Here is a 25,175-nt window from a genome sequence, read left to right as displayed (position 1 = left end):
TGAGGATTTTTATGCTAAGGTTTTGAGTATGAGTAAATAAAAAAAAAGGCTTCTTTTGTACATGAGAAGGCTCAGAGAGGAGATACAGTATCGTTTCAACATATATAAATCCGCTGCTTTTACATAAATAATACCTGTAACACTTCATCAGCCCATCCGACAAGGTCATGTCGAGTTATTGTTACTGGTAGCCCTTAAAACACGAGTCAGACAGTTACCCTCTGATTGATTAAACACTGTCATATGTAAGAGCTTCACCTCTCTACTAAAGAAGTATTTCACCTTTTATTGTGTTGAGTGAATGATTTATTTACAACCATGGTGACACAGTTGGCTACAAAATAATAAAAAATAAAAATTGGGGGTTGGCTATTGCAATGGCCAGCCATGGTTGTGATTGGCTGCTGCCCACCCGGACTGCAACAGGGACGATATACTGTGTGTTTGTATACAGTATGTGCATGCGCGCAACAATTGTTTACATATATCTGTGCGATTGTATTGGAGTATTTGAATGTGAAGCGCACTTTAACATGATAATAGTACCAGCCAGTGTGTATGTGTGTGTGTGTGGGGGGGGTTATGAGGTGATGAAAGGTTTTACTTGTTTCACAGTCAGGATCAAGGGGAGTTTTTGGGAGGGACAGATGTGGAGTCCGTGGGCAGTGTGCAGTCTTAATGCAGGCCAGTGTGAGGCTGGGCCGGGGGGTGGTGTCGGTGGTGGAGGCGGTGCTATTTGATGATCTGAGGACAGTCGCTCCAAGCTTTGGCCTTCCGCTTGGCCAGGGCCAGCCACGCCGGCTCTGTGGACACCTGCGGAGAGTCACTGGAGGGGAAGCGCTTTGACACCTCCTTGACAGCAGGGGGCGACGGTGTAGAGTCTGCAATCTCAACTGACACAACAGATCACAGAAAATAAATAATGAGACACAAATCTGTTTGTTTACACCAAATAGATACATTTTATGAAAGAAGTTTAATGAGCTGCAACTATTATATTCATTAACAACTAATCTTCAGATAAAAAAAAAGGCATTTACTATATCCTACCCCATTTTATGTCTTGTTTTGGCCAACAAACAGACCCAATACCCGAAATATTCTATTGACTTTACGACATATATATATATATATATATATATACACACACACACACACACACACACACACACACATATATGTGTGTGTATATATATATATATATACACTCACACGCACACACACATGTGGATGGATGGATGGATGGATGGATAGATAGATAGTGGGCAAATAGTGAAAAATGTCACAATTTCCCTAAACATGTTTATTTTGTCTGATTTGTCAGACAAATACATTAAAAAATGAATATGACAAAATCTCATCCTCACATTTTTTAATTTAAGCTTTTTTTATTGGAATAATCATTTCAGCAATACATGGCTTCATTATTATTAGACGTTCTTACCAGTGACAGAGCTGGGTAAAGTGTTGGCTTTCTTCAGGTGTTCTCGGCGCTCAAAGCGTCCCAGGAGGCTGTCAGGTCTCTTGGGCTCCTCAGGGGTCTGAGGTTTGGAAGAAGGACTGGTGCTCCCACTTCCTCTGCTCTCTGTGGGGCTCACCAGAGTAACCTGCAGGAGATATCAGTGACTGTATGAGAGGGAGAAAACTGCCAGATTGAGTGAATATCAGACAGAATATTAAGAAGTGTGTAAAGAGGATTTGGGTCACATACACTGTCTCTCTCTCGAGCCTGTTTCTCAGCCAGTTTGGCCTCTCTTTGGCTGCGACGGTCCTCTCGGTTCTGCTGCTGCTCCCTGAAGCCCTTCTGCTTCTGCAGAGCAAGCGTGATCCATAAGGGCCCAGCCTCCTTCTCCTGGACCCTCGCACTGTCCAGGGAGTGCCTGCTCTGTAGTGAGGGTTTTTCTGCAGAGGAACACATTATTGACATACAGTTTAAACATTCTAAAATATTGGAGGGGAATTTTGAATTTCTCCAGGACAAAGGAAAAAAAATACTGGTGCTCAGGTTTGAAAAACTGCTTTGGTTGGCAAGAAAACAACACAACCGTGTGTATAATCAGCTACATGTGACACTGGTGCCCTCGGGTGCTGTGTGCAACAGGCCTGGGATCTTTGGAGTTCTGCTTCAAGGGAATATGAACCTCTTGATTTGAACCTCATAGTAAAAGCTGCAGTAACAATAAAAAAAAAAAAATTGGTCCAGTGTTGAGCGAGAACACTGCAGACAGCAGCTGCAAAACAGCTGCAATGTGATCGGGGCATCTGTGCTTCATGAATGAATACCCACTAAAATTTCTTGGAGTTTGTTTGTCACTGACACGCTTCAGATTTTTTAAAAAGTATCTGACAACATTAAGGAAAGATGGGGAAGTCTTGTGCTGAAGTCTCGTGAGAGGTGACTTTTTGCCAGAAGAAATGTGATTTGTAGAGGAGTGTCAGGGTGTCTGTTGTATTGGAGTACATTAAGCGTAGCTTAGTGCCATATAAAACATTTTAAAATGTTTTTAGTTTTGTCCGTGTGCTGATTTTGTGGATGTAGCGCAGTAGAGAGATGAAGAGCTCCAGCAAATTGAAGAGAGGAGGAGAAGAGACAGGGGTGACAGGCAGAGCAGGGAGAAGAAGCAGCTGCTGCTGCAAGGCCGCAGAGTGAAGGAGACTGGTGGTGTTCCTGTGGTTGCTGTGACCCTACACCCACAGAGGAACAATGCCTGTGTTGTGAAGAGCGGGACCTGTTGATGCCTGATATTGAGATTTCAGAATGTGACTTCTCCTCAAGAGAGACTAGGCCACATAACAAAAAAGTCGCAGTGAACAAACAAAAAGAAAAATGTTTTCTCCTCTGAAGGCCTCTTTCCATAATGTTGTCAACAATTTGAGTAAAAACAAGCACTTTTAGTGCATATAACGTTACACTGACACTACACCTGCAGTTGCAGCTTGTTTTTGGATGCTGGTTCCTATACTGGACCAATTTTTTTTTTAATTGTTGCCCCTATTAGTTACATGGGAAAATAGGGTCAAGGACGAAAACACAAAAGTTGCCTTTTAAATATTGTTGCTGTAACTTCATTGGCAGCCTGCAGCCTAGAGGTTGGAGAATCTGGTCGGGTCGCCGGTTTGAATCCAAGAACTGACAAGTCAAGTTCTGAGGTGCCCTTGAGCATGGAACCTAACCCCCCACTGCTCCCTGGGCGCAGAAATGTACTGCCCACCCAAGGATAGATGAAATGCAGAGGACAAATTCATTGCTTGCTGTTACGGTGTGTGTGTGTGTGTGTGTGTGTGTGTGTGTGTGTGTGTGTGTGTGTGTAAAAACAAATCTTAATCTTAATATCTGCCCTACAGACAGGTGGTATCGATCTTCTAATGTAAATCTTGGCAAGACAAAGATACCCAAAACATGGAACGATTCCTCTAAGCCATGCAGAGGCTCTATACTGGTGCATCTCAATAAATTAGAATATCATAGAAAAGTTTATTTATGTCAGTAATTAAATTCAAAAAGTGGAAATAACACATTATATAGATCCATTACACACAGAATGAAACATTTCATGTCTTAATTTATTCAATTTCTTCTAATTATATTGATTTTGGCTTACATTTAATGAAGACCTAAAATTCAGTGTCTCTTTTTTCAAAAGACCAATATTAAAAAGTATGTTTAATATGGAAATGTTGGCCTTTGAAATATATGCTGTCAATACTTCTTTGGGGCTATTTGACTTGAACTACTGGAAATGTGCTTTTCCATGACATTCTAATTTATTATGATGCACCTGTATGTTACAATACTTTGCTGAAAACAAAAATAAAGATGTGCTTGATCACAGTAACACTGACCTCTCTTGATGAGTTCTGCCTTTCTGTCCCCCTTCTCTCTCCAGGGGATGTTAATGGAGGGGAAGAAGGATCTCTTCTCCTTGGGCTCCTCTTCCCCTTGGACCTGGCCTTGGCTGCTCCGCTGTAACTGGGCCACTGCTGATGGTTCCTCGCTCTTGTTCGTCTGCTCCTGGCTGCATGACTCTGTCCTCTGGACGGCGGCATCACTGGGAGACCCGTGGACCCCTTTAGGTAGCGGCGAGGGGGGAGGCGTGGGGACTGCTCCACTAGGTTTGGGTGACGTAGTCGGTCTTCGGTAGAGCGGAGGCTTGGAGAGCACTTTCTCACTTTCGCTGTGTGTGGTCGGGCTGGTAGATTTACCCGGTTTAGCCCGAGGGACGGCGGGGGAGGCTGAAGCATGTGAGTACTTGCCCACCGCGCCTTCTTTCTGTGGCGATGTGGGACTTGTGGATTTGTCAGAAAAGACAGAGGAGGTGTCAGAGTCTGGCTCAATGGGGGTGAGAGGTGAAGGGACGCCGTCAAAGCTGTCTCCGGCACTGTACCGCTTCTTCCTTTTCTCTGTGGACTGATCGCTGTGAAAGCGGAGTGAGTAGTTGGTCCTCCTCAGCTTTATGCCAAAAGGTGAGGGCTTGTCCTCCCCATCCTGGCCTCTGTCCCCTCCCTCCTCTCTACTCTCACACACCTCGGCCTCACTCTGAGCCCTGCTCTTCACCTCGGGGCCCTCAGGTTTGGGGCATGGAACCAGGAAAGAGGGGAGGTCTTTGGCAAACATACACTCTTCTGACCCTCTTTCTACAATTCGGACAGTTTTACTCGTCCTGGTCTGAGGTTTACTGGTTGGAGCTGGTGAGACGGGGCTCTCAGACAGAGCACCTTCCTCTCCTGATTCCTTATCATCCACACCAAACACCTCAGAGTTCCTGTTTGAATCTCCGAACTTCTTCTTTGCAGGGGTGATGGAGAACTTGGCGCTGGCAGACATGGTCTTCCTGAGGTTGGTGTGGGAGAAGGCAGGCGTGTCTTCACTGCTGGACTGAGGCGGGTTCTTACTCGGGTCATTGTTATCGTCGTACTTCCCCTCCTCCACCCCCTTGAATATCTTTGATCTGATGCTGGCCCATTCTGCCAAGACGGACTGGTCTGTAGAGAGCGAGGACTCGTTGAGTGATTTGGTTTTGCCGGACTTGCGGTCCGGTGAAGTCTTGCTCTTGGTCGGCGGTGTTCCCTGCGCCTTCCTGTCCTCTCCCAAACCCAGCAGAGACTTGCAGGCGGTGTCTTTGATCTGGTCTAAATTGACGGCTGTCCCGCAGAGCTGTGCGCCTGTCACTAGGATGGCTGTGTGGGGGACATATGGAGACGTGGGCAGGTCTGGTCCTTCAGAAGACGAAGCCTTGGCGCTCTCTCTCTGCTCAGCTGCAGCTCCGCTCTGGTGGCTGGAGGCCGGCGTAACAGGCGTCAGGTTGACCTTCTGGAACAAAATCTGTTTTTCTCCAGAGGAAACTTTGAAAGAGAAAGGCCTCTGTCTCTCCTCCATCTCCCTCCAGCGCAGCTCCTCTGCCCTCCTCTGCTCCTCCTCCTCCTTCCTCCTCCTCTCCTCTGCTTCCACTTTTTTCTTTTCGTCAATCTCCTGCAACCTCTCTGCTTCCTCCTTCTTCCTTCTTTCCTGTTCTTCCTCCCTTTGCTTCCTCTTCTTCTCTTCCTCGATCTCCTGCTGCCTCCTCGCTTCCTCCTCCTCCTCTTCTTTCCTCCTCTGCTCTTCCAGTCGTCTCCTCAGCTCCTCCTCCTGCTGTCTGCGCTCCTGCTCCTCTCGCATCCTCCTTTCTTCTTCCTCCCTCCGGCTCCGCTCTTCCTCCTCTCGCCGCCTCCTTTCCTCATCATCCCTAATCCTACTCTCCTCTTCCTCCCTCCTCCTCCTCTCTGCCTCCTCTCTTAGCTTTCGTTCTTCCTCCTCTCGCTGTTTACGACACATCTCCTCCTCCAGTTCGCGCAGCCTGAGCTCCTCCGCTGCTCTCTTCCTCCTCTCCTCCTCCTCCTGTTGGAGCCTCTGTTCCTCCAGCTCCCTTTTCCTCCTTGTCTCCTGTCTGTCCTCCTCATTGAGTCTCTGCTTCTTGAAGCCATCGAGGGACTCAACGGACACCCTGCGCTGGTCGTCTGTGGAGACGCCTGCTGCCTCCAGGTCCTCTTGCACCACACCAGGAATAGATACCTCTTGGAGGTCCTGGGGATGTGGAAATATGATTATCATTTTCTTAACCACGACAAAATGTGGGAAATGTGACTAAATAAGTCAATAACAAGCTAAGAAACATTTGAGGTGGACTTTGACTCACCTGTGTAAACCGCCGGTGTTTGCGGGAAATCCTCTGGTTTTTCGGTTTGACGGACAGTTTATGCTTGGCAGCTGTGTTGTCTAAGCGAGGAACAGACTGTGGAACAGCGTCCAGATTGATGGACTCGATAGTACCAGTGGGCGGAAGAACTCTTTTGGACCTTGGTGACTTCACTGGGGGGCTGTGTGGTCCGGCTTGTTGAGCCCCCTGGACCTGCTTTTGTCACAACAACAGAACTTTTATTCAAAAAGTGCTTCAAAGTAGTCCACAGATTTAGCATTGCATATAACATTGTCAGACTGCCAGAGATATTGTCCTTTTACATCCAAGGCATTCTTGTTCCTTATCGAAGCCTAGCCCCTACATTACCCATAATGCAACTTTGGCTACCAACCATTCAGTCAGAGATTAGTGTGCATTATGATGGCAGTGGCGTGTCCAGACTATTGGACTGGGGTAACCCAAGTGGGGCACAGACTTGTGCAGGGGTTGTATGACGCATGTGTGTACGCACACAAACATCATAATAGAGGGTTTTCACCGACACCACGTTCTGGACCGTAACCTGGATGTGCGGCCATGTTGGGGGCACTCGGTGTTAAGAACTGAACAGAGTACAATGGAGAATTGTATGTTTTGGATACTTAAGGTGAATTTAACCATGTCTAAACAACATAAAAGCTCATCAAAACGCGTCCAAGATTCAAAGGCTTATAGGGAAGGACTTGGAACAGAAGATAAGGTGCGATATTTTGAGAAATTACGGATTATTGGCAGTGCAGATCCCTATGAGTTGGCTCCCTCTCATTGGATCCATGAAAAACAGCACATTTTAGCTCTACATGTTAAGAACGATGAGAATAACATATTAAGTCATTAATGCCACATGCAGTAGCTTGATATGAATACAATTATGTCAATGTCAGCTTTATTTATAGAGGGTATTTAAAATAGCAATCAACATTTCACTGACCTGACAAGAGTAAGTGAGCTTTGCCTCCTTTCCTCTGATAACTTCTGGTATTCCTCTACCTGGTTTTAATAACTTTTGCCTGTGCCTGTGTGGAGTACCTCCAATATGGCGACTGCCAGTCTGATGACGTGTCGTGAAAACCCTCTATAGCATTAATGTATTATAATTTAGTTTACATTCCTGTGTAGAAAATTGTTATTTAGAAATGTAAGACCTACCAATCACAACAGTGGCACAATACAAATGTAGTATAATATAATATAAAATATGTAATATACCTTCATCCAAAAGGAGGCTACATAGGTCTCGCCTCTGACCAGGCAGACAGCCAATCGTAATTTAGAATAACAGGAGAGCATTGGCCACCTGGGGTGGCCACCTGATTGGCGCCTGGGGGTGGCCAATCAGATTTAAGGGGTGGCCAGTGCTACCCCATATGCCAATCCTTAGACATGCCCCTGTATGCTGATCAGTGTTGTGCATGAATGTTCATGTTTTTGGTGAACGGTCAGCTGAATGCATCAGTTTGCTAATAAATGTCCTAAAACATAAGGACTTCTAAAACATGTAATCGGGGAAAGTCTTCCACACAACACCTGTTCAGGGACTGCTGAACCCACAACATTTGAAAGACAAACACAACAACACAGATTCTAACTGAAAAATCTAAAAATTTTTGGCAAATTGTGCCCAGCAGCGTTTAAAAAAACAAGCCCAAATGTCAGTCACATCAGCAATGAATTTGAGCAAGTTCATTTTTGGGAATGTGAATGTAGTTTGAAATTCAAAATAATAAAATGAAGGTGAACTATTTCATTTGAATCGGTGTGAACTTTGAGCTAGCTCAGGTGAAATGTGAACTTGCAGCTAATGTAGCCTCGAGCAGAGATGAAGAGTGGGCTTCAGAGGTCTGGGGAACTCACTTCTTTCTAACTCCACCTCCTGTGGAGCCACAAAAGCCTTTATAGTTGTTTTCCACAGTAGTAGACAGAATTTGATGTGTAAAATTGGTAGAGTTGCCAATTTAAATGGAACCAAACTGTCATCAGAATGAGTTAATAAGTTACCTTTGGCTCAGTGTTTGCTGGCTCGGCTTCTACCTGGGCCAAAACCTTCAGAGGACTCCGGGGAACCTCCTCTTCATCTGAACTTCCCTCATCTCCTTCACTTTTCCTCAGAGAAGGAGGCCTCTGGCCAAACTTTATACCTTGTGCTATCTGCCTCTGTTTGACCAACAGAAAAGGTGACACATTATGTATAGTAAATAGCCAGAAGATGACTGTTCACCACCTGAGCACACCACTACAAGGCCCTACCTGCAGATTCCTAACTTTATCTGAGACGTTTTCCTGCGACATGCTGTGGTCTGGACTGGCCTCTGCCGCTGGCTCCTCTGGGATGAAGATGCTGTCGTGTGAGAGAGCTCGAGATCCGATGGGATTCAACTCCCTGCAGGAGTAAATCATAACATAAATCAAAGAAATGAATGACTGCTTTACACATCAGCAGAGCCTCGCCCTTTTATTCTAGAAATTGTGCAACCATAACTTTATGAGTGTGTGTTAAAACACTTTCTTCTTTCCTGAAAGTGAAAGAAATCTGATAAGAAGCCAAATTGTTTCTTGGATAAAATCTTTCTGGATGAAAGCAGCAAGAAAGATATATGCTCTAAATTATTAATAAGACCTGTAGTTGCAGCTTTTATCAGAAATGATTAAAATGACAAGAGTTTCACCCAAACAGATATGTGTAAAAATTCATCTTAATGTGTGTAGTTACCTCAGATTTTTATTGGACTCCTCATCGTCAGATACAACTCCATTGCACACTTCCCCAGTAGAAAAACTCGACTTTAGCTCTGCTCCATCAAAGCCCCCTTTCGCCTCCCTCTTCTTCTTCTTCCCGAAGAGACGTCTGAAGGGCTGGAATTTGCCCTGTCGTCTTCTCTCTGTTGGCAAAAGAAAATAGATGACAACCATGGCTACATGCAATCACATCATCAATCTTTATCTCGATCCTGGGGCTAGATAACGAGCAGGACAGTGCTTTGGGCGTGTTTTTGTATGCGCGTGTGTGTAGATAATGAAATGCAATTGATTGAATCAGAGGAAAGTAAATCAAAATAGCAGATGGAATGAGAAGAAAACCTTGGCTCTTTGGTTCATACTTACTGGTATTTAAAAGGAAGTGGGAAGGATAAACAACACGCAGAGAGAAAAAAGGAGCACCCACAGCCGGAGCAGCTTTACAGAAATGGTGAACAGATCTCTGAACTACAGACACATGTTTGATCCTGAGAGAAAAGGAAGCAGTTTAAACCCACAAGGACACCCTGGCTCCAAATGTGTGACTCATCATGTCACATTTGACCTGCAATAATTCAATAGATAACAACTCCACAAGATGAATGCGGGAGCATGTTTCGTTATTACTTAATTACACAAATCACCACTGATTCCCAAATACATCAACCATCCTGACCTAGATCATAAAACAGAGCAGTTGGTTATAAACCCTGTTGGTGCTGTTTCATGAGGAAGTAATATGCCAAAGTTTTAAAACTAACTTTTGGACTTTTGGTTGATATCTTTATTTCTTTATCATCTTCCGTACTGGGAAGTTATAAACTCTTAAACAATAGCTGAACTTTCCCATGAGTAAAAAGGCAAAACATTCTCTCCACAGAACCCCAAAGATGACATTTGTTGACATGATGTCATCTGAAAATGTAAACAAATATATTTGTATTTAATTGAATAAAGACTGTTTCTCAGCACTGCTTTGTGTGTCTATGTAAGTCTGTGTGTTTTGTTTTTGTCTGTATACTTGTGGAGGTCCGCTGGATGAACTAAGTGGGTGAGGTTACACAGCTACAAAGCTACTCTACACCACTGTGCAGACAGGCGTTCTCAGGGCTCTGTGGGTATCCCTTTCAGAGCTATAAGTAGCAACTGGTGTGGGATTTCACGTCACATGCTGCTCGCTGTAACAGAGGCATCATGGGAAATGATACAGTAAACTAATTTCCCCCACGTAGATGCTCGACTCGAGTCTGTTTTTTATTTTTGCGTGGGAGAGTTTAAGTGCTGCGTATGTATTTATATACCGACAAAAAAAATGAATACGTAGAGAACGTGGGAAGTGTTTGTTATGATTATGTCTTTTTTCATTTGTTTCTAACAAAGACTACAGTATCAGTCTATAAATGCTTCAAAATGTGTGAAAGGGACAAATACAGAATACTGAAAATGGAGAATAAGAGGGTTTTTTTTCTAAATGGCACTACTTTATCACTTACTAACAGCTTACGAGCTTCACCAAATGTACCATTATTATCATATTTGAACAATAATCTGCCCTCTGTACGATCAATAACCTCAAAACTGCCATAATGTGCAATAATTTGACCATTTTGCAGTGCTTAGAACTACTGTCTGTGTTGTCTCTTAATTAATTTCTCAGGAAACAAAGTTCTTTTGAAGCCCAGTTATTTATTTAATAAGCTTAGCCTATGATCTTTACTGTTTTCATGCAGAATATGAATCGGCTTCTCCTCATGCTGTCTTCTAATCTTTGTAATAGTATGTTATAAAAAACTGTCAGACTGATGGACTTTTGAACCATATATCCCCATTCATGCAGGGCGTGCTTCTAAGATTTCCTTTATTAGTTCCACAACCGGGAAATGTCAAGAGTTACAGCAGCAAAGTGGATAGCAAAAAACAATAAATAGTAAACAGCAGCATAAACTAGAAATATAAGTAAATTGTTAACAATTTGCAATATAAAAAAGTAGAATATAAAAAGTATTAACAATTAAAACAAAAATAAAATAAAAACTCCAGGAACATTATATACAATGTAGACAGAGTCAGCAGTAGCTTTATATTGGACTGAACAGACAAGTGTGGCATCAATCTTGACATCTAACTGAGTGAGTAAAAGTAAGTGAATAAAAGTATTTTTCAGAATGTCATGTAATTTATTTAAAAGTATACTATGCAGGATCAAAAACAATGTATCGACTCATACAAAAATTTCAGCACCAGCCATGTTGATATTAAACGAGAGTCATAATTCCTTCCCTGCTTCTACCTAAGTCCACTAACAGCTCCTTATTCTTGCTGACATTTGGAAGTAGGTTGTTTTCCTGAAACCAGCAGGTCAGGTCCCCCACTTCCCTGAGACAGGCCTATTTATTGTTATCTGTGATCAGGCCCACCACAGGGGTGTTGTAAACAAATTTGATGACAGTGTTGGAGTCAAAATTGGCTACACAGTAATGTGTGCACAGAGACTACAGAAGGGGGCTCAGAACACAGCCCTGGGGTGTTCCCGTGAGAAGGATGAGATAGGAAGGTAGGTTCGCTAAAAATTTGTCCGTTTTTTGCTTTGGGTGGAAAAACTTCAGAAACTGTTCTTAATGCATTTAACTCTCTTTTAATAGAAATAACATTTATTCTATCATGCAGGTGATTTGAAGTTTTGTGAGGCTGACAAATTGGAAATGTGTCTTTTGATGAGAACTCATATACTGTCAGAGCCACTCTTTCCGTCTCTGTCCGAGTGCCGTGAGTGATATTATGCTGCAACACTCTTGTTCCGTTTCCCAGCAGAATGCTCTTCCAGCATCCGTGCCCGTCCAGTGTTCCTACTCTGGTATGAAGCCCATAATGCACTGCCGTCGGCATGCTCACACACTCATGCGTGTAACGAGAAAGGACACTTTTTTCTGCAGCACAGACGACTCAGCAGCAGCACTCCACTGAGCAGCACCCAGCCTACCACTGGGGTTAACTCCTGCTTCCTGTGTGCTTGTGGTGCTGTGTGTTTTGACCCTGGTCCTCTGGACTCAGACCCCTGCTGGTTTTTCATCCTAGTCCTCTGATCTGGGAATATTTCACATCTGGTCAAGACAAATTAGCTAGCTAGCAGCAGAAAAAACACAGCAGGTGGCCAGCTCAAAAGGCCTGATTTTGAATTATTCAACAAACCAAAAATGAAATGCCCATATTGTCGCAGCTCATTGTTCTAATAATAATATTAAAGAGCAAATTCACGGATTCCCTTTGTCATTAAGGGAAGCATTTTATATTTAAAAAAATATGCTTTTGTAGCAGAAAGTTAGATAAAAACATCAATACCACTTTGGTATCTGTTAGCTTAGCTTAGCTTAGCATCAACACTGAAAACAGCTAGACTGGCTTTGTCCAAAGAGAACAAAGAGTGCATCCCAATTCTGTCCTTTCAGTTCTCTATCTCAAAACTGTTATTTCTGTTCTGAGGGGCGAGTATTGAGGAGAGAAGAGGGATCTCTGAGGAGCCATGATGCAAAATACAGCCTTAGATTTTGTGATCGGACAGCCTACCTTGTGGAGGTATCACTCCAAAAACACTCGCTAAAACAGTGCCGGTCTGCTCCTTGGCTGCTGACACTCCTGGAAGCTTGACGGGCATAGCAACAGTAACTAAGGGGGCGGAGCTTTTGAAAACGGTCAATTGGACACTGCAGCTGATTATACTGATCTAATAAATTACAACATTACTGGAGTTTTGTTGGGTTTTGAAAAACTAATAAATAGTTTCTACAGCTGTTAGAGCCAAGTGCCGCTGTCCCTTCATGTGACATTTCAGAGGAAAGGACGTCTCATTTCCCAAAACACACATTTCTTCGCTTCCGCTCTAATCGCATGGTTTCCTGCGTCTCTCCAGGCATCCTTGGTGGGAGGGACTAAGATGCAAGTGAGAGAAGCAATGTAATTAAGGAGACTTAGGATACACTCACAATTTAATGTATAATGGACAGATAATGTAATATTTATTTTCTTTAAACTAATGATCAGATAATGGTCTAAAACTGGTTGTTTGTTACTTCTTGATGCTGTATTTGCACCTGCATCTCAAGGGATAAAAATACTTTAGAGAAAACTGCTCGAAGGGATCAAACAAAAGCTCAAAAAGAAAAGATCAGAGAAGTCAGAAACGTGGACAGAGCACACCACAAACCTATAAGCTTATTTCAAACCCATCACCACACCATGCGGTTCTTAAAGAGACAGTAAACCCACATTAAACAGACACTATAAGAGGTAATTTCACCCTTATGATGTGATCAATGAATCTGTCTCTTTAAGATGTTTCGCAAAAAGCACTCTTTTTTTTCCTATTTACCTGGGCCTTTGGATTCGGTTACCTCTAAAAGCATGTCATGCTTAGTTTCCGTGGCGTCCGTTGCCATGGTCACTGCACACCTTGGCTGCAGTGAGAGAAGAAGGAAGTGAGCATGTGGATGCTGTTATCATCTTTACTGAGGGAGGGGGGGTAAATGGAGCAAGAGTGAGCGTTTAATCGAGGAAGAAGAGAGGAGAGACATATCAGGGCACTGAATATTTACAGTGCTGGAGCACAGCTGCAGTTGGACATTATGTCTTGCTTTTTATTTTGCTCTCCATCCCCTGTAGCGTTGTCATGAAAAAGCTCAGCTTTGTTAGCTTTTTGCAGAATGCCCCTTGGTGACTGGCTTGTCTGGGACATGATAAAGCCTCTGCTGTTTTAAAAGCAAAATGAGCCCTCTGAGAACACTTTGTTGTGGCTTGTTGATGTAGAAATGGAGGAACTAAAAAGACAGCTCTACATCTGAAATGACAACACAGCTAAGATGCAGATAGAGATAAAATTACGAATAAAAAAAGACATATAGTTGCTGAGTTGAACAACAGGATGACCCTTTGCTACACAGCAGAAATAATCACACAAACCACTTCTTATTTGCTTTTCATAAACTGACAGGAACCAACAAACCACAGCCTTCCTAAACCCGCCTCCCCAAACACCTGTCATGTCAGCCGAGCCAGAGGTTTTCTGATGTACAGCGGGCAGATGTGTGTTGTGTGAGCAACCAGGCTGGCGGTGTAAAAACCACAGAGTGTGAGACAGTACTGAGAGAGCCGGGAGAGAGAAGGGCCTGCTGTCTCCAGCGGGATCAGCATGCCGTGGGCTTCCTTCCTCAGGGGGGACAGAGCTGGACAGACTCTCTCAGAAATGTCTCGCCCTAAAAAAAGGCTCTTTGTCCTGCCAGTGCAGAACAAGGAGCAAACAAGCATGTTTGGTAGTTGGGGTGTGTGAACACAGACAGTGTGTGATTGTGTCTGCTGGTGTAAAGAGAGATATTGTGGATTATTTTCTTTGTTTATTTACATGTGTTGACTTGGCTGCATGTCCTAAAGTTGAGCGAGTGTCTGAGTGCTAAGAAGTGTTTTCTTGTGTTCTATTGCTGCAGCGGACAGACTTGGGGAGCAGCTAGAGATGGGATGAGAGAAGCACGAGGAGCAGCCATGTGCTCTACAGAAGCAGAGAAATGCCTTTGACAAGGATACAGCTGCATCATAGTATGGCAGCGACATAACACGATGCTGCGCTCTCCAACGACCCAGCAGCTCATTCAGTGGCGACACGGCTCTGCACCAGAGCGGGGCCGGACAACTACCAAAGTCCAAAGGCATGGCTTAGTGTTGTAGCGGCTAAGTGCCATAACCTGACAGCACAAGTAGCTTGCTGACAAAGCAGACAGACGAAACGTGGCGGGGGGGCCGTGTAACAGTTTACCTATTTCAGCTGCACAGCTCGAGATGGCTGTGCACCACTGCAGTAAAACCTTAGGGAACATCGATCTGCCCTTTTGCACAAAGCTCGTTTTACCCAGACGAGTGCCGCTGCTGCCTCCGCTGTGGCTTTGGGAGAAAACGGTGAAATAAAATACAGAACAGAGATAAAACAGCAGGTTTTGGTTTGTTAGGTCTGTTAACATCAGGTGCACAGTGGGAGACATGAGCATGGCGTGAGGGGTGACATGGAAAAGGCTGGATGAGGAAGCACTTGTGACAAACCTGATGAATATATATTTCGCAAAAAGTAATTTTTTTTACCGTTATCATTTTAGACTTTTACAACCCATCATCATCAACAACAACAACTCTTTGTCCCAAATCTCTACCATTCTCGGAAGTTGGAGCAGCCTTTGGTTTCCATGGCAACATGCTAGCAGCAGCAGAGGCCAAAGGAGACAGACGCAACACAGAATAAACTCACACAACAGATCCTTACCACAACAAACAGACAGAAATACTTCACTTGGCACACACCTGCATGTGTTTCTACTCGTGTGCTTGTTTCAACAACAGCAGCAGCACAAAGGACAGCGAGGGAGTATCCAAGCTTGTTGTTTAACATGCAAAAGGGTTGGGTAATTACAAATATGGAAAATAAATATAAGGTGTGTTGGTGATTTATCATTTTCTCAGCCAGTCACACTGCGGCTGCCAAGACAGTGAGTAAAGCAAGTCATGACATGGTGCTTTGAACCGATAATTCCCACAGTAATCCTGTTTACATTCCAATCAAGAGTTTTACTTTCTAAAAAGATCAACATCATATCTAACCAAAAGATTAAAAAAAGATCATTTTTGGGAAAGGGTGGTCCAAATGTAGACTGGAGAAAGTAAATATACTCTCTTATACATTTCAATGTCTTTTTTGGTTGATAGGTGGGTATACTGTGTACACCGTAACAAAAAAAGGTAGGCACACCCTGTAAACCTGTGTACACCTCCACTAAACCACTGCAAAGCACCAACAGCTAATGTTCATGCAGCAATGAAAAACAGTCACACGTTTTTGTTAGTGAACAAGTTCAGTTCAGCATGTCAGACCCAAACCTACGTCAGCTTCACTCACAGCTGAGGAACAGTGTAACCACAAGAATATAGCAGCCAGCGTGCTTCATCAGAAATGTTCATCAAATGGTCAAAGGACCTTTTCAACATTAGAACTGGGGGGCAATGTCCGAGCATTTATGTAACTTTCCAAAGCCAACATTCCCACCCACTTCATGCTGTCATTAGTCAGCTGTGTGAACCCCTCACTCCAGTTCACTCTTTTCATTCTTGACACGACTATTTCAGTCGCTTTTCATGTGAACAGCCAAGCGCTCACTATGAATGTCTTCCAAGAGAGGCTCCATGCTTAAATTACATCACAAAATACCACTGGCAAGGTAAAATGTTGTTGCTGAAATGCAATCTCTGATCCCATCAGCTCTCGAGTGATGACAATTAAGCTTTTTAGTCGCTTAGCTTACTTATCTGAACTAGCTACTTGTGAAATGGTAAATGGACCTGCACTTATATATCGCTTTTCTAGTCGCTTTGCGACCACTCAAAGCGCATTCACCCTTTCACACACACATTCATACTGGTGGCAGAGGATACCCTAAATGGTGCCACCTGCCACCATTGGGAATTCATTCACACACTGATGAACGCAGCATCAGTATCTTGCTCAAAGATACTTCGACATGTAGGCTGCGACGGTCAGGGATTGAACCACCAACCCTTCGGTTGCGGGCAACCCGCTCTACCAGCTGAGCCACAGCCGCCCAATCCAGTCATATGATGCCTTTCAGTTACAACTCCACTCTTGTGTTTAAGTTGTTAATTGGACCCCTACAGCTGACGCAAGGATAGATTCAAGATTTTTTAAATGCCGCTTAGAATTAAATGTAACAACCAAAATTCAAGGGGGAACATAAATGAATTACTTGAGGTTATGGTCAATTTTGCGTTAATGTTTATTGCAACATAATACATTATGTTTTTTGTATCGTGGGGGAGACGAAAGTAGAACAGAACTGGTGTTTGTTGGTGAGTTTTCTTGGTGATTTTGTGTTTCTCATTCTGCATGTGTGATTCCACTGCCTTGATTCCCTTTGAAAAAATTTGAATTTGAAAAACACTGAACCTTGTATGCATAGCCTTGTACCAGATTCAGCCATGCCACAAAATCTTTCAGGGACAGCTAGCTAGCAGACAGTGGATCCTTTGCTCAGAGCATCCCAGACAAAAGCAAAATGAGTGTTGTTGGTCCCACTATCCTGACCTGCATGTGAGAGGTATTCTGTAAATTAGAATTTATGTTTTCTGATTATTTTGACATTTTAAAATGTAAAGTCAGTTTAAAAAAACAGGTCATAAAGTTCTACTTCCCATTTATTTGCATGTTTAAAGCCTCTGAAAGTTGATAGAGATGTAATACAACTTTTAGATTCATTAATTCAATGCCATTTAGGACCTTTTAAGGATCTGCAGGAACCCTGATTGGACTGTAAACAATGACCAGTGCACAGAAGAGGAAGTCTTGGCATGCACATCCATTATCCGGATACCCACTAACCGCACCAGCAACCCAGAGTTATCTGCCCATGCCTCCAGAGCTGAAGTGCCAGTGCTAAATTGTTGGTCTGATGAGCTGATGGGTTACGAGATTTCTCTCTGGTGAGGACATGACAGCTTGTATAAAACTTCATGGCAATCTATCCACTGTTTGTTTTGTTGCACCGCTTGGTGCATGTTAAAATATATCAATATATGAGATATTTCAATGTGCATCAAAGCGGTGAACCACCCGACTAACATTGCCATCCCACTAGCAAAAACCTGGTTAGAGGTACTAAACAAACACCAGTAGTAGCTATCAGTTCACAAAAGACGATGCAGCCTGACAAAGCTGCAATAAACACTGCCTTTATGAATAATATAATGCTCTGTTTTTGTTCAGGCATCATGCTGTAAGGTGTTGTTGGCATTAGTCCACTCTCCAGATATCCACAGGGTGCATGTGGAGAAACAATGGATTTCACAGTGACACGCAACATGTATCACATGACCATGGTTATATTTTCCACATTAGCTAACAGTAAAGTGACAATGCTCAAGTATGCAAACAAACAACAACAGAAAGGACTTTTCTCCTACCTGAGCATCCCAAACACTGTGACTTATGATACTCACAGTTGACATAAACCAAAAATTTTAAAAGTACAGGAATACTTTTACACTTCACTGAGTCACACTGTACAACATGAGCTGCTCATAATGGCTTTGCACACAGAGAGCCAGAAAATACACAAAGAATCAAGAATGAATGAATGTATAAAGTCAACCTTCAAACTATGTTGGAGACCTTCACCTAACACTTCATCAGCGGTTTAACTTTCTGTATAAGAATGCCTTCTTACCGTCCTGCAGTCGCTCTGTGTGCGAGGGTATCTATGCGGCCGTTCCACCTGCCTGCTGTCACTGTGGATCTAGGGCATTACCTGGAGTCAGGTGTCAGATGCAGTGAGGGTTTAGTTGTGTGTGTGTCTGAATGTGTGTGTATGTGGGCGTGTAAGAAAGTGACGGAGTAAACATCCTTTGATATTTCTATATGGATGAAAATTTGATTGCTGTTCTAAGGCGCAGCCACATAGTCATACTGGAATGAAAAGTGGTGTCAGTGTGGGTTCATGATGCCTGCTGGAGTGGAGCACATGTAGTCTGAGGGGAGGAGGAGGCGTGTCAGCTGGGACCGCGGTAGTGTGAGCGAGGAGAGATGGGCGTTCTCCTGTGTCTGTTAGTGCTGCTGTGCTGAGGAGGCACAAAGTGACACTTTGTTTCCTCGCCAGATAGTCAGTGCAGGAGAACAGAGTGGCATTCATCAATTCTACTGGCTGACGCAGACAAAGGCTTTCATTGTGGTTTAACAGTAACCGTGTATGCACATGTGTGATTAGAATGCTTTGTAATGCGGTGCACCACAACCACTTATTAATAGCATGGTCATAAATATATTAGTCTTATAGGAGTTATTTAATTTTAAAAGTAAAAACAGCACCATAGGTTTCTGACTCTGCTAGCCCCAATAAAATATTCCTTTTTTAAAATATGAGTCTGATCTGGAATCATAATGTCTGTGTGCATCAGCACAGTATTAATGTGTAATAAGGCCAGCTCCCCCACTCTCTAGTTTTGGCAGCATCACACTGCAGTCTCACAGGGATATGGTAATGATGGGGCTTCACCAACCTGGATGCCGCCTATATTACAGCAGCATAGCACTTCAAACACAGACGGCTCCTCTGACTGACACTGTGCAGAAATAGAAACACCCCAGTAAAGCAGCACAGGCATGCACAAAGGTATTCGCATCCACACGGGATGAGTCTTAATGACACTTCATGTGTAAAGAGGCCTGGGTCAACTGCTGCCTTGCTATTCTCAATGATACTAGATCAGCCACTCAGTAGCCATGTGCTACACAAGTCATTCAGAATTTTCATGAAAATGAAAAGACTAAATGCATAAATATGCAGATTTTTTTCATATCATAAAATATAAAATTGCATATTATAATATGTTACATTGTGCAGGAGTTGTTGCGTACTGTTTGTAAACACAATATTCAAACTTGAGACCTTCCTCCTCACAGGCTCAACAAAGAGAGCAAATGTCACAATCACTCTCATTTTGGAACAAATTTTGTCTGCTTGGCGTTTGGTCTCTGGGCTGATATTTTTTTGTTTTTTTCCACCCAGTCGCCAGCATAAATATTGGCATTTCTGGGGACGGCTGTGGCTCAAATGGTAGAGCAGTCACCCACTGAATGGAATGCCTACAGCATGTGTGCTTCAAGTGGTCTCTATTAGTGAGACAGTCACTAAATGCAGTCTAGTTACCATTAATGTTTCTTCAAACCACATATCTGCTGAATAGCTACATTTTTGGACCGCAAATATGTTAAATATGAATGAAATAATAATATTGTTGTTTTTGAACCACTAAAACCCAACTTAAACACTTAAAAATAATTATGGTTGGGGTTAGGCAACAACATCACTTGGTTAAAGTTACGTAAAAGAACAAGGCTTAAACAAAACCACTGATTTCAGACAAAACTCCCAACTACAGTACACAAAAACATGACTTCTGGACAAAGCATGCAACAACCTGACACAAACAACAGTCTCTCCAATTAAAGTCCTGAGTTGGTTGGTGCCATCCACCTCTCAATCTCCCACCAGCAGACCTACGTGACTTATAGCATCACATTGCTTTGTTACCGGACACAACAAAACAAAAAAAGATTCAGATGACTGTATCTGTGGTTTAACAAAACGTCAAATACCGAAAACTGGCCTGTTTTTTCTGTGCCATGTCTATTTGCCAGCTCTTTGCCCAAAGGGTGACGCCCAGAAAAGTCCTGAACACAACAAAATGACAAGAGAAAACACAGGCAGAGGGCAGAGTCTCTGCAGATACACGCTTCTACTGGGTCATAGGTGATGATTCAGAGATTGTGTTTGTTTTAGGAAATCCTGCATATTATATCTTTAACTTATATACACATTTTTTAAACGTGATCAATTTTATTCTGCGGTAACAGGAAAAAGAGCCTAGTTTTAGTGGCAATCCAAGCATCATCACTCTGACACCGTCTTGATCTACAGCCTGCTGCATGTCATTGTTATTTTGGATAAACTGTGACATTTCGGAGGTGACCTAAATGCCTCAGACACGTCAGTGAAATAAACGTTGATATCAGCAATTTTATTAGCACACATACTGGATAGTGTATTAGTCAGAGCAGAGGTGTGTGTTACATAAATATGTATTGCCTTACTAAGGCCTACATGTTACAGACTACTTTATAAGAGTTGATAATGACTTGCACTACAGGAATAAGTAGGACTGACTTCATAAGAAATTGAATGGTAGACTGTAATTACAATGATTGTGCTTTAGATAAGGAGAATATTGATACTAATGCAGTTATCTGCCCAAAAGTATATAAAATACTGTCTAAACTAGGTTAGATCTGAGGATTAATATCACTACATTATCTATATTTGTTGGTTTCGTTGCATATACAATTTTACACACAAAACATGCAGATGACTGGGCCAATGCAACACAGAATGAGTACTTTTTAGTGGTTAAAGTTGAATTTGAATGTTGGCTCCATATTTTTAACAAGCTGGGAGTTTCCAGTTGTGTTTGTCAAATGTGCGGCTATGTGACTGCAAATCAATCGGCATTTAAACACAGAAAACAATGAGTCAGACTGTCTTTGTCTGCCTCACAGTGATTAAAATCAAATGCATAGCTTCAGTTTTATCTGAGGTCAAAGGTGGGAAATGACTCAAATAAAATGGATGCTGTCTGGCATTGCCAAGGCACTCCACAGATGTCTGAGAAAAACTGTCCGTTAGTCACCATTTGGGTGGTGGTGATGACATGTTTATTGTTTACCCTTCAGGTTGGCTATGAAGCTGAACATTGCAGCACTTTTATAAAACACTACTCTTGAATCAGTGGTGACGTAGTCTTTACTATGAGAGCTCTTCCCCATTTCTTCTGAAAAACACAGACGTGGATGGCACACAGCACAGCTCTGTCTTAACGTGTCATCACTCAACCATCAGTCCATACACCTACTCTTTATATCTATGGTTTATAGATCATAACTAAGATTCCCTAGTATTGCCTGTCAATCAGGTGCTGAAGCAGCCAACCAAAAAACACACCAGTTTACTCAAACCAGCACCATAAATCAAACACCAGCAGCCTGTGAATTCATTTCTGGCACATTGCCATCTATTCTCCCTGCCTCTATGTCTCAGCACCAGACTCCACTGACGATGACAGTAATGCAGCATTGGTTTAAAAGCCTTTAAATGATGCGTGGAAAAATAAATGCAGAATATCTTTTTTTCGCACATGTAGGCCCGCACCATATGGCCTGTGCATGGCTCTCCAGCTGACTCAAATATCGTGCAAAAAAAGGCTGAATGGTGGATGGTTTGGAGAAAGCCACGGATCGCTGGTGAAACACTACATCAACATAGACCTAAAGGCGCGGATCAATACGCAACCGTTAACGGCAGATTAGCGGATGCTGGCGCACAGGGATTACAGTCTATTAATTGCAGAGTATAAGGCGCACAGAGAACAAAGAATCTGGCTTTTGCTTTTTTCACAAATTCACACAGATGAATCCAAATAGCGATAAAATTGATTAGCATGATTTTAGATGTTTTGCAAAAATGCCGATTAATTACAATTTGGCCTGTTGACATCGGCGTTTGCGCATTTCAAGTCGGATCAAATTGCAAGTCCCAGCCCATTTACAGCGCGCGCGCCCGCCCGCCCGCACACACATGCACGCACGCACGCACACACACACACACACACACACACACACACATCTGTGAAGGATGGAGCAGAAGATGTGAGCGGGTCAATGAGAAATGAGAGGTGGGATACGGTGACAAGGTCATCAGCGTCGTGAAAATGGAGAACAATCGGTAAAAAGATAAACAATATGGGAGAAAAGAGGAAAAGATCGCAGCACCTTATGTTGAACGCGATTCCTCCCTGTGATCGCTGCTGAGGTAAAGCCCAGCTCCGGCTGCTCCGACCCTTTTGTGTTGCTGATGCTGCGGGTGCCCGACAGGGAGACGCACGCACCGTCAGTCCCGCACAGCTGCACGAGATGGAGATGGGGAGGGTGTGGCGTTGCGAGAGAAAGGCGATCATACAGTGCAGCGCCAACACATGAGCTCCCGTCACGATGCGAGCACGTTACTGTAACGTAAGATCGTCATTTTCGGAAGTAATTAAAGAAACGAGGAGCTGAATGGAAACGCCGTAACCGCCCCGAGGAGAGAAAAACACCGTGTATTCCTGAAAGAGTTAATCCTACTGGGGTGTATTGTGACTGTGGGTTACTGTGTGGGGACTGTTGTGACCTAATCGTACAACTGTAGGCCTATTTATAACCATGACTGCTGCGACTTGGTCTGTTTTGTATAAAAGATCTACAATAGCCACATTGTTGCAGCTGATGATATACTGTAGCCTATAACAACCGTCCAAAGGATGAAGCAGGATATTCTCTGGTTGTACTGTGCACTGGCTACAACACACGAGAGCCACATCAAAAGTTCATTGAAGATCCCAGTGAAAAGGCTGGTTTAAATTAACAATAATTGCTGGAGAAGAATCTTCATTTTAGGTTCACCTGTCTTCATCATACAGATACAGAAGCAGCAGCAATTAGCCACTCGATCAACATTAAAATAATCTGCAACGTTTTTATGGCCTTTCAAGTCATTTTTCGGGCAAAAATGCTCCAAATAATTCCAGCCTATAATCTGTCAGGCGTTTCTTTTATTTATATTATTGCAAACATGTCTTTGGGTTTTAAACTCTTTGTCACACAAAACATTTCGCCATGTCACCTTGGGTTTTCAGCAACACAAGAATAGGTTTCAAGTAACTCCCAAACCTACATATAGGCTGTGACTGTTAACGTCATGAAACAGATGCAGTTTTAAAAACGTGGTTAACAATGTGAAACGGAACTACTTGGTAAGGTTTAGGAAAAGATCATGGTTTGGGTTAAAATAAGTACACTTGTTACAGATGTAACATGACCTAGTTACCAGACTTTGTTATGTACTAATGTAGTAACATGTAAGCTAAACTTATTCAGTGTTGACTATTGATTTCAGACCAGACACAAACTCTAGCCGTGCATCCATTAAAGACGGAGCAGAATTTTGAAATGTTGCATTAAAGAAAATGCAAATTAGGGACATTTCCATCAACTGGTTTAGAGTGAATAAACAAAGCTGCATAAATGTACTTTGGTCAGAAGATAGCAGTGTAATGTATTGCTGTAGGCTAATCCGTCAGTAAACAATAGAAGAAGAAGAGATTGCACGAAAGAGAAATATCTACTTCACAACCTTTGAAACAGCGGATCAGTCATACGAGTTGAATGTTGCGACATCAGAACTAGGAAAATAGAATAAGGGTAAATCATTTCCATCTCCCGTTTAGCACATGAGCAATTTTTTTGAAGGGACAAAAACCACCTCAAGTAAGAGTAAACACTTATTTTTGAAAGTTTTATCAAATTTGGGGGTTTCTGTCCAGCCTTTGTCATGTGAATCTTTAAAATGTGCAGAGGAATTTGTTAATGGAAACATGACTACTGCTCTTCTGGGTGAAAGGCCTGTTTGTTTGATGCATGCATCCCCCCCAACCTTCTCAAAATGTGGACGTTGTTTTATGTTTTATAACAAATAATATCATCCAAAACAATACATATTAGTCATGATTTAAAGATCTCTGCATGAAAGGACTGCATGGAGGATAATCTCCAAACCTGAAAGCATAAACTAAGATTTATAATTTGACCCATTACTTCTGTATTACATTAAGTAATGAAAATATATTTCAAAAATGCCCCTTTAACTCTTAAGAGACCATTTTAGCACATGGCAAAATTTAGAACATTTCTAATGTAAATGAACCAACAGTTCAATGAAGTGGATTAAGGAAGGATTAATATCAAAATCTGACATTTTTTCCAGGTTTATGGTAATAAACTTTATGAACTCAAGGAAGAGACTAAATACAGCACCAAATACAGCTAATGTAATGAGCTAGCCCCAGCTATGATGTAAAAGTGTTATGACACACAATGGTTGATATTTGGCTTTTTAGAGTTGTGGACCTAGTATTCCTATTTATGATTATTTATAGTAAACAAAATATATCCCCTGTGTATTATCATGGATAAAAGAGCCTGAACCTGGACACAGTGTGCAGAGTTATTAACATGTGTAGTAACCATTACTACATTTGTTGTTTGTGAAAAATTGTGGAGGCATTTTGTTGGCCTTTTAACGAGAAAATGATCGGTCTTCTGAACACCCTTAAACAGAACACCCAAGCGAGCAGGATGGGTGAATGAGACAGCTGCTGCTGCTCCTCCTCACTGAGAGGAGTCAGGTAATGTGGATCTGAAGAATATTAGGTCTGTATACAACTTTATTGTGCTTAACATTATCGTATTAACTGTATAAATATATGAATTGCTCCATAGTCGTTGAGTGGCCTTTTTTAATTATTGAAAGACTTTTAAAGTAAGGACCAATGGGAGACTGAATCCGCTGGGCTATAGTTAACCGCTGAGGCAAGCAAGCTGAACTACATTTCCCAGCGGGCATAGGGGTACCTCAAGATATCCAAGAAGGAGGTGCTGAGGAGAAGCCCGTTCACGACACCCTGTTGTAAACATAAGGCTCACACACATTGACGAAAACAAGTCATTTTGCTTAAAAAATAAAAATAAAATAAAAGAGT

At 42.6% G+C, this 25,175-nt stretch overlaps 1 protein-coding gene across 3 annotated transcripts; it reads right to left on the bottom strand.

Moving 5' to 3' along the window:
• Nucleotides 1-268: 268 nt before the first annotated feature.
• cracd (capping protein inhibiting regulator of actin dynamics) lies at nucleotides 269-22,661 on the bottom strand. 3 transcript variants are annotated; one of them, XM_059340893.1, is made up of 10 exons: nucleotides 22,372-22,661; nucleotides 14,752-14,876; nucleotides 8,926-9,094; nucleotides 8,463-8,595; nucleotides 8,214-8,369; nucleotides 6,174-6,389; nucleotides 3,844-6,061; nucleotides 1,712-1,902; nucleotides 1,445-1,607; nucleotides 269-893 (listed from the first exon to the last, which is right to left on the bottom strand). In XM_059340893.1, exons 1-10 carry the CDS (start codon nucleotides 22,554-22,556, stop codon nucleotides 733-735), a joined length of 3,717 nt encoding a protein of 1,238 aa, XP_059196876.1. In that variant the 5' UTR covers nucleotides 22,557-22,661; the 3' UTR covers nucleotides 269-732. The 3 variants fall into 3 exon arrangements, with proteins under 3 accessions (XP_059196876.1, XP_059196878.1, XP_059196877.1); XM_059340895.1 differs by lacking the exon at nucleotides 14,752-14,876 and having other exon boundaries at nucleotides 22,372-22,445; XM_059340894.1 differs by lacking the exons at nucleotides 14,752-14,876; nucleotides 22,372-22,661 and adding an exon at nucleotides 18,218-18,493.
• Nucleotides 22,662-25,175: the final 2,514 nt, after the last annotated feature.

Source organism: Centropristis striata, chromosome 9, assembly GCF_030273125.1.
Source record: "Centropristis striata isolate RG_2023a ecotype Rhode Island chromosome 9, C.striata_1.0, whole genome shotgun sequence".
Taxonomy (NCBI): Eukaryota; Metazoa; Chordata; class Actinopteri; order Perciformes; family Serranidae; genus Centropristis; species Centropristis striata.
This window is presented reverse-complemented; position numbering and strand designations above follow the sequence as displayed.